At 36.8% G+C, this 10,367-nt stretch overlaps 1 protein-coding gene across 1 annotated transcript in view; it reads left to right on the top strand.

Moving 5' to 3' along the window:
• The first annotated feature begins 202 nt into the window (after positions 1 to 202).
• The window catches only part of KCNK2 (potassium two pore domain channel subfamily K member 2), a 106,115-nt gene continuing 95,950 nt past the window's right edge, over positions 203 to 10,367 (top strand). The window contains exon 1 of the mRNA XM_054279541.1: positions 203 to 288. Within this exon, the coding sequence (XP_054135516.1) occupies positions 255 to 288 (34 nt within the window). The 5' untranslated portion in view covers positions 203 to 254. The remainder of the gene's footprint in view (positions 289 to 10,367) is intronic.

Below are 10,367 nucleotides of genomic sequence, written 5' to 3'. Positions count from 1 at the left end.
CCATCTGTAAAGTACTATGAAAATTTACAACCTTATATAAATGCCATGTGTCCTAATTACTAACTTACCACTTTACCTTTATTTGTACATTTACTGTTTTGGACAGGAAATACAGAGAGAGGCAATAAATGTACTTCAAAAGAGAATATGTTATGAAGAGATGACTTGTTTAGAAGACTTCTTAAACACAGCAATAAAGAAAATGCTTTATCTTAGAACAAAAGCATGGTGACTCCAGAATATTGCATCACCAAATGAGGAACCCACAAGGAAGACATAACTTTTACTGTAAGTACTGCTATAAAGACAAATAGATTGTTTAGTTAAGCTTTAACAGTTCTAATCAGTCTCCATCACAGATTTTCTGGACTTCACCTTCATTTTTTAATGACCATATATTCTTTCTGGAGTGTTTGTTCAACTCTGTCCTCGATTTCAAGATTTCATTCCCTTACCTGAAAGGAAGAATTTCCTTTCAGGAAAGGGAATGAAATCCAGCAATTGCAATGAGGAAATGAGGATCAATTGGGCAAGCTGTGGTCGGTACTCCTGCACTTCAGGTCATCCCTTTAGCTTTTCCAGTTTATCTGTCCTATTGTTTTTTTTCTTTTTTTTTGAAGCCTCAATTCTTCTGTTTAACATCTGTCTTGTTGTTTCCATTCCTTCACATATTCTAGGGATTTCAATTTGAGTGATTTTGACAAGTTTTGGTCCTTCTCACTTCACCACGTTTCATCTCAGGACCCTTAGTTGTAGTCACACCACTTCAATTTTCAGGATGTTTCAATTTTATTTTTGAATTACCATATCACCTTTCTGAAGTGCTTATTCAACTCTGTCTTCCCATTTCAAGATTTCATTCCCTGAAAAGGAAAGAAAATTCTTCCTTCCAGAAAAGGGAATGAAATCTTGTGATTTTGATGAGGATAATTGGGCATGCTTTGGTCCATACTCCTGCATTTCAGGTCATCCCATTGGCTTTTCCTGTTTTTATAATAATAAAACTTTTCATAATAATAAAAGCTTTTCCTCCAAGCTTTTATTCTCTTTTTTATTTTCAAGTTTCAATTCTTCTGGTTTGTCTTCTTTGTCTTTATTTCCCTTTCTTCCCAGATTTTAGGGATTTCAATGGGAATCATTTTAGCAAGTTTTGGTCCTTCTCACTTCACCACATTTCATCTCAGTGCCATTGGTTGTAGTCACTCCATGTCAAATTTTCAGGCTTTTTCAATTTCATTTTTGAATGACCATATCTTTTTTCAGGAGTGTTTGTTTAACTCTGTTTTTTGATTTCAAGATTTCATTCCCTGAAAAGGAAAGAAGAGGAAGACTTTTCTTTCTGAGGTGGGAATGAAATCTTCCAATTTCAATGAGGATCAATTGGGCAAGCTTTGGTCTGTATTTCTACACTTCAGGTCTTCCCATTGGCTTTTTCTGTTTATCTGTCCTATCGTTTTTTTGGTGGGTTTTTTTGCTTTTGTTTTTTTTTGGTTTTTTTTTTTTTTCCCTCATCTGTCTCTTTGTTTCCCTTTCTTCCCAGAGTTTAGGGATTTCAGCTGGATTAATTTTAGCAAGTTTTGGTCCTCACTTCACCACATTTCATCTCAATACCATTGGTTGTAGTCGCTTTCAAGCCAAATTTTCAGGATTTTTCAATTTTATTTTTGAATGACCATATCTCTTCTCTGGAGTGTTTGTTCAACTCTGTCTTTTGATTTCAAGATTTCCTTCCCTTTCCTGGAAGGAAGGATTTCATTTCAGGGGAGGGAATGAAGTCTTGAAATTTCAATGAGGATCAATTGGGCAAGCTTTGGTCCATATTCCTGCACTTCAGGTCATCAAGTTTTGGTCCTTCTCGCTGCACCACATTTCATCCCTGAACCACTGGTTGTAGTTACTCAGTTTCAAATTTTCTGTATTTTTCAGTTTCCTTTTTGAATGACACTATGTCCTTTTTGGAGTGTTTGTTCAACTCTGTCCTCTGATTTCAATGCGGATGAATTGGTCAAGCTTTGGTACACATTCTTGGCCTTCATGTCATCCCTTTGGCTTTTCTTATTTTCATGTTGTTTCTGTTTGGTTTTTAAAATATTTCAGTTCTTCTGTTTCCCTTCTGTCTATTTCTTTGCTTTTCTTCCCTGATTTTAAGGGTTTCAAATGGAAGAATTTTGGCATGTTTTTGGCTATTTCCCAATACCCAATTTCATCTCAGTAATTGTTGAGTAGATGTTGAACTATCTTTACGTGGTGAACTAGAATGCAGAACTAGATAACTGATTAAGAATTAAATTTTAGGAAATGCTGGAATGACATTTTAAATAGGTGTGTCCTATTTTTGTTGATGGGTTTCCTTTGAAATGTCAGTTTTGTGGGAAGGTCTTTTTTGTCACTACCCTTGTGTATTTATTTTATGTTTCCTATATCTGCGTGGTATTTAGGAAAATTAGACCAGTTATCCAATACATTGTTCTTGAGTGCTTACTTGAGAAGCTGGAGAGATCTGTAACTTTACCCTGATCACAAATATCACTTTTATACTGTGCGTATGTTACACGTAGCAGTGTGATGATTAATTTGAAGCTTGGAAATTAGGAAACTGATAAATAGAGTGATCTTTTTCTAGAAAATGACACTTTAAACAATGCTTTCATTTAAATGCCTTAATGTTGAATAGTTACTATTGCAGGCAGATATTGGAAATCTGTGTTTTTATGTGGGAATTATCAGCAGGTATGTAAGTTTGGACAGCAAAGTTTTCTCAGGCCCTGAGGAAATCTCAGTCAAAATCTTAGAAAGAATTAATGCTTCAGTGCTTAGACCACATGAAACAGGAAAACCTGTTTGCAGATTTGTCAGATAAGGGACAGTAATTTGTACTGTAGTTGTTGAATTAGAGATGAGTCTTATGAGCTACTAGAAGAAGGAGGTGGGTTCAGAATATTTCCCTTACTTTTCCAAGGATTTTTTTTGTGCCTTTTTTCCTCCCCCAAAATTTAGAAAATGTCTGCTTCTTCCAGTGTAATGTAAGTGGGTCTTTTTGTAAGCAGGAATTTTCTCCTCATGCTTGACTTCAGTCCTCACACAAGGGTAAACACAATCTGGAGTAACAAATAGTCTTGGATTTGGCATAAAGAGCTTAGTACCTTCACAGTGGAACCTTTAGTGCTGTGCAACAGAACTCTATTTTCTGATGCAGTTCTGATGATTGCAGAGTTTGTGTCTTCTTTTGCATCGCTGTCTGCTGTTCAAAATTTTTGCAAGTGAACTAGAGTTTTTCTTTCTTTTGGATGTTTAATCATGCTGAAGTGATGCCTTCCAAAATACTTAACCCTCTTAACTGAAGGGTCACTTCTCCTTGAAATAATGGAACTGTAACCTTAGACTAATTTTACTGCGTTAATGTGTGTACCACAGAAATGGATATTCAGTTTGGAGTTACTGATTAAAAGGTCCTAGCCTGCTGGTGATTTCTCCTTAGTACACTTCCTTTCCTCCGCTGAGTTATCAGTGATTATGTACTGTTCTCTAGATTTAGTTTAACCCAGCTTTCTCAAGCAATGTCAGAGGCTTAAGATAATTTATTAATCATGAACATTAAAGCTGAAGAATGAGCAGTTTTACTTCTTTAGGAAGATAATGCACTCGGTCGTTCCTTTTTAAATACTGAAAACAGTTGTTTTCTATCAGTTTTTTCCTATGGTCAGTTATTTTTCCCCCATGATTCTAGAAAGCATGGAAAACAGCTGAGGTAAGTTATACTGAAGTACCAAGATTGCTGTAGTATGCAAGTGTAGCTGTTCCACTGCTTGAGGCACTGCTATAAAATCATGACAAATGAAGAATACATTTGCAAAGTCTAAAGGAGACCCTCCGGCAGGTTGAATGTAATTACATAGCTAGAATTCAAGTAAGGCCTCAGGACCACCTGGGAAGGAATGTGTTTCTCACTGTTAGTAGGGTGCCAGGCAGGAATTGTGTTTATTTACTACATAGAGTAACCTACAGTGCAGCCATAATTTAGAATGATAGAGTACTAAAGAGAAAAACATACTGTGTGAGTAATTTCCAACCTAGTAATGAAGCATAATGGAATAGAGCCATCATGCTGTATTATGCAATCTGCATTTTATAGAATGTGTGAATATAAATTCGCCTATTAGGAGAAATTGCACCAACTTAATGTTCAAAACTAAAAAGTATTTTTCAAAAGTAAAGGGAAGGAAGTAGCACCTCTGTCTTCTCTGAAATGGAAGTTTCATATAGGAGCTTGGATTAGTGGAACATAAACCTTTATCTTATGTGTGGAACTAAATCTATTGGAAAATATTGGAATATATCTCAAAAGAAAGTTGCTGCACCATAGGAATGTGGGAGTAAATACCATAAAACCCTTTAAACACTAAAAAGAAAGCATAATGCAAACAAGCCAACGGGATCAGATAGGATTTGAAGGTTGTGTGTAATGAACGTTTAATATGTGTATATCCTGAGGATTATTGATGATTTTTTGGTATTTTCATGATAGTTGTTTCCAGAAACGACATATTCTAAAATGAGAAACATGAAGCAATAATAGAAATATGGAAAAATCATAAACAGTCTAACAGCACAAAATGCAACTCAATGTCTTTCTCTGAGGATGTTGGAGAAGCTGAGGTAAAAGTATTTTAGGGGAACGGAAGGAAAAAATATTTCTGGTACTTCTAAATGCCTTAGGTATTATGTTGTAAAGTGGAGGAGAAAGAATAAAAGACTGCCCCAGAACGGGGGTTCTCATTTTTCACCTTGCAAATATTTTTTACAACATTCTAGATCATGCTCCAGCCAAATGAATGATGTTTTATTCCTGTAGCTTTTGTTTCACTGGCCTTCAACCCTTCTAGTTTTCTAGATTAGTTAAGGAGCTGCAGCAATACATACAGCCATGCATTTGTCAGCCCCTGCAGTTGTACTTAGTTTTCAAAGATTATTTAAATTTATGTATGCTTACTATGTGTGTTTGATGTTTCTCCTGGACCTTGGTGAGAATTCCACTTGGTCAAGATCTTGAATTTGGAAGTATACTAGGTGCAGGAACAAGGGAAAGCTGAAAAATGTCTCGAAGAAGATAATGTGTCAGGATTTGGAAAAGATTGAGCAAAAAAACCAGATGGAAATTAATTCCCAATTCTTGTCAAGTATGAAGTCAAAAAGATCTGCACTACTGACAAAGCATGTTTGAGGATTTGAGAGGCATCATGTTGAGATTAAGCAGACTTTTCATACTTTTATTTTAATATGATTGATTGACATAGTTAAACTACCATCTATTTTGTCTTTCTTGTTTGTATAACCACTTCCCATGTAAACTAATCTGCAATTAAAAGAGTGGATTTACTTCCTATATCCACTTTTGGAAGAGAAAGGAACCACTCTCTGCTGGCAGGCAAATTGACATAACATTCAACAAAGTATAATGCTGAAGTCTTCAGTATGATGTGGTAAGCCACAAAATAACATGAAGACAAATACATTTTTGGCTTCCTTCCACTGTTTTATTTATTACATCCTTCTTTATTTTTCACTGTTGGAGAGGAAAAAGAAGTACATGATTTAAAGTAGTTATGACCACTTTTAAGTAGTTTCAAGTTTTGAGACAATACTGTCTACGTGAAACATTACTGTAAATGCATAGAGTTGTCCATCTATAATTTTCTGACTTACTCAAAGAGAGCCTGTCTTTCTAAAGGGAGGTCAGAGTGAGCTGGGACAGGGATATTTTTATTGCTGCAGTATTTTCTGTAAAGATAAAATGCATGTTCAAGGTGCAATGTAATAAACTGTAGTCCAGGTTTTCAGAGCACAATTTTGCTTGGTTTTTTTTCTGCTTCCTCTTTCATAGCCCCAAGAGTTTAGGCCAGGAGCTAAGAACTCTTTTCCTAACTGTTCTGCCGGCTCATGTCGGCTAATAAAACCCAAAAAGTTTGGGAAGGATGTGTTTCCTGTTGATATAAACAATCCAAAATCTTTGGGTGAAATTGTCCAATGTGATTTTTCAGAATAAGTACTGAGTAAAAATTGCCTGTGACTTTTGAGATTTGGCCTTCAAAATCATTGCTGCATTACCACGCTCCTAAACCAAAATCAATGGTAACAGTTGTGGGATACCAGCTCACCTTCAGTGTTCAGCTTCAGATCCAGTGCTTTGGAAGGAGATGGAGTTTGGCTTTGTTAGGTCACTGTTTGTTGTTTGAAATGGCATGAGCAGGACTGAGTGGACCAAGTGGATGCTCTGTTCTCCATAAATGACTAATTGAGATAGACAAAGCGCTGCCCTGCAGATGTGTGAGGATACAGTGTCAAAGCAAGGGGTTCTGGTGGTGGGAGCAAGGTGTTCCAATGCACCAGCAGTGGCTGTGATGTTCCTTATAAATTCTCATCAGGCTGAACAAAGACATTGGACCACATGTCTGGGGGCTCCTGTACTTTGTTGTGCAGTCACCATAACTCCAGCACCCAGCCCATGTGTAGACACAAAAGCTGTTGGCTCACTAGCTCTTAAATTCTACAGTAGACTTCCACAAGCCCTTGTATTTTGTACAGTACATTTCAATAAGCTCTCAAGCCCCACAGCAACCTTCTCAAAGGTCCTGGCTCACAGCCACAGCCCGCTACCACAATCTCCCCACTCCCACAACAAACTTCAGTTTGGAGCATGGGGTAGAACATGACAGCCATGTGTGGCTCAGGAAAAGCAAAGGAGGAGAGAAAAAAGACAGAAAAGGGAGAAAGAACAAAGAATATCAGTAGTCCTTAGATCCAATGTTGATCCTGCCATGTGAATAGTCCAGAGCTGGGGGTGTGAGGTAGAAGTGAAAGAGAGCAAGGGGGCCCAATCTCCTTTCTTTTGCACAGCTTGTATGCAGGCCAGATAATTCATGCATTTTACTCACCTGTACAAAGCCAGCCTTTAGAGTCTTCCTCCAGGAAGTGAGTTGAGGGGGTTGGACTGAGCAAGGGTCTTGAGATGAGCAGTCTCAGGGCAGGGCTACACCACCTCTGTGGGACCCCCTCCTCCCATTACATCTTTCCTGCTGCAAGGTTTGACCCAAACCACACTTATTTCTGGCTCTTTCCACAAGGTGGGTGGCCCAGACACGTGGTGACAAGGCTGTGACACCTAGTGCTCAGTCTGTATGCTCTGAGGAAAAAGAGAAGAATTGAAGTGCTTATCTAGGCAAACTAATCTGTGTTGTCAAAAAGAGACAGAGCTTTCTGCAGGGAGCTCTTCAACTCCCGCCTCTGTCAAACTGCACCAAACTGACCTTTGTGCAACTCTCTAACTTTTGACTCCTGTATACTTTCTGTGCTTAAAGTAAATCAATCCCACTTCAGTAAAATAGGAGAAAATTCTGGCAGAAAAAGTCTGGATTTTTTACTTTAATATTTTTCTGGATCTTTACTTTCATCTTTTTTGCTGAAATGTTGATAATTTACAGAGCATCATTAACAGTAAGCTTTTTTTCTTTATTAAGGTTTAGTGAAACCAGCATTCCAAAAGAAAAACTGTATTTTAAGTCTTGAAATAAATCCATTGCATTGCAGGGACACTGCAATCTAAGTAATCAATGGTTTTTATTTTATTTTTTTTAAAAAGACTCATGTGTTCTATGTAACACTGAAAGAAGTTTTAATAATTGCAGTCTAAAATATGCTTCAACACACATCCTGCCAGAATCTGGACTCTGAACAACAAAGACAGGCTGTTCTTACATATAAAAGCAAAATTCCTTTGCCAGTCAATAATGTTTCAAGCAGAAATCCATTTTCATGACTACATTTACTTCAGAAAAAAAATGAAATTAAAAAGAGAACTCAGGATGCACGAAACAGAAAAAAACATTAAATTGCCAACTAGTGAGCTTGAAACATCAAATTTTGCAAATTTCAAGTTAAAGTAAGTTTAAAAAAATCCCCAATATGTTTTTAAAAGAAAAAGAACATCACTCCTTTGCTCCACACTGTCTAAAATGCTATAACTAATGTTGAATTAAAAGGAAGATGTTTTTACCCCTACCTAGCATACATAATAAATACCAAGGTACATGGAGTACCTCTTTTTTCCTTGAATTAAAGCTAAGACTGCAGAGGCCCTTTATTTTCCTGAAAGAATAGTCCTTTTGTAGCAGACAACTTCACATTTTGTAGCCACAAAGTTGAATTTCCAGGCAGCTTTCTTGTTTTAAGTGTGGAGTCACATCTTGAATTCTGGCTTAGGAAATGGATCTACAAACAAGTGACAATGGCAAAAGTCTGCTTCCAGAAGGCAGGAAACTGTGCTCTGGAAATGTGTTCTCTGTGTAGGGCTGTGCTCTCGAAGTGTGTTGTCTATGTGTTCAAATGTGAGGCCACAGGGCTGGTAAATCTCTAGTGCCAGAGAGTGTAAACAGTAAAACTGTGTCCATGTAAAGTTGGTTCATATGCTCTGCCTGTTTTCAGTAAAAAATAGGATATTTTAAGTTTGATTTTAAACAAATTATTTAATGCATTTATAGACCCACAGACATCACTTTCCAACTAATGGAAACTCCTTTGAACTGTGCTAAAATTTGTCACAAAGAATCAAAGGTTGGCTTAATTGCTACAGGGAATTTGTGTTTTGAAACAATACCCAAAATAATTCTGATGCCTGGAAATTAGATATATGTTAATAAAATGTTATCAAAACCTGGAGGTTTGGGTTTGGGGTCAAATTAAAGGCTATTACCATCATCTGGAATGTCCTTGATAAAGGGATTTTCTGGGACATCAGTAGATCCCACACAACTTGTTTAAACATTAACCTGACTCTGTCAGATGAAGAATGCCTATTGCTGGTTACATGTAAAAAAACCCCATAATTTCCATTTAATTTTGAGCATGGCTATGAAGCAATTTAAAAGCCCCAAATATATCCTAACATCTCTTTGCATCTTGATTAAGTTTTTGTCCTAATCTTGGACTCTTCACAAGTTAAAACAGTCACTTATTTAAAAGCTTGATGGCTAAACTAGGAAAGTATTTTATTTACTTTGGAATCAGAATTCAGATTAAAATATAATGTTTTTTACTGATGGCATGTGGTGAGAAGAGAAGCCCAGAGAAGAACAACATTTTTTCCACAAAATAAATTGGTAGTTTTAGTTGTTGTTGTACTGGGACAATGTATTGGATGCAAATAGATCAGCTGCAAAACAACTTAGGGAAGCTCATATGTTAATCTTGTATGCTTACACTAAAAAACATGGTATGTGTAGGTTATTAAAGAGAAATATTATTTTGTCTCATTCTCTCCCTCACAGATTTGAAGTAATATATGCTGTATCATATTATAAACTGTCTGTTAATACCAGAAAAAAAATTTTTTTCTTAACAATCATTTGAATAATGGAGTGTTGCTAGCTGAACTGATCATTTGAAAATTCATTGAGTTGCACAGTAATCACCAAATCTCCAGTTTTATTATCCTTTATGTCACTGAAAAATGTTTGCTGTTGTGTTGTTCTCTTTTCATTTTCATGATGCTCCAAACCAGAAATGTATCACTGTCTGAAAGGTTGTTGGTAGCTAATAGAGAAAGGCAAGTGAAAGGTCAAATCTCTTGCAAACTGGTGAAATTAATTACTTAAATCTAAATAGAAACTACGTTGCATGACCAGAAATATAGACTATATGGGTTGTAGTATGATTTATAAAATTAAGAATGTTATCATTAAGGATGCTTGGAACTATAGCATTCATGAATAAGGCAAAATTCCCACTGACTTGGCTTTAGATGTGTGCTGGATTCTTGGTTGGTTGAGTTTTGGATTTCATCTGCTCTAATATCTCCTTCGTTTGTTCCCACTCTGAACAAAAATACATGTACAAAACAAAAACTCCTCACTGGGAGACATGCCTACATAATGATTTTGTCTTGCTAATATTGCCATTATTCCCTCAAATAGATCTTCCAATTTTCCCACCTCCCATTTGCTTTATATTTGCTCACAAAACAAGTTATCATATTGTGAGCAGGCATGTACACAAGGGAAAGTTGGTAGAATGGTAAAGCAAATGTTGGCACCACACTTGGTTTCCTCAGGCTTGTAACTCTACCTCTAAAGAACTCTCTGGAGGCTGCTGCAGGATCCCTTCAAAGTCTTGTTCTGTCCCCCTTCCTTGGTTAGCAAGGATACATTCAGGGAAGGTAGAACCATCCCTGAAGTGGCAGGAGGGATGCAGGGACTGTAGCAGAGGTTGTGCAGGTTGATCTTTGTCACACAGAAGACAAGAGCTCAGATCATATCCCCAGCCATAAACACATGGCCTGAGGTTGTGCAGCCTCAATATCTCTGAGGGTTGAATCT

This window comes from Melozone crissalis, unplaced genomic scaffold (genome assembly GCF_028551555.1).
Source record: "Melozone crissalis strain CALT ecotype California unplaced genomic scaffold, PUWL_Pcris_2 ptg000027l_1, whole genome shotgun sequence".
Classification (NCBI taxonomy): Eukaryota; Metazoa; Chordata; class Aves; order Passeriformes; family Passerellidae; genus Melozone; species Melozone crissalis.
Note: the sequence above shows the minus strand (reverse complement) of the source record. Positions and strands in the feature narration are given on the sequence as shown.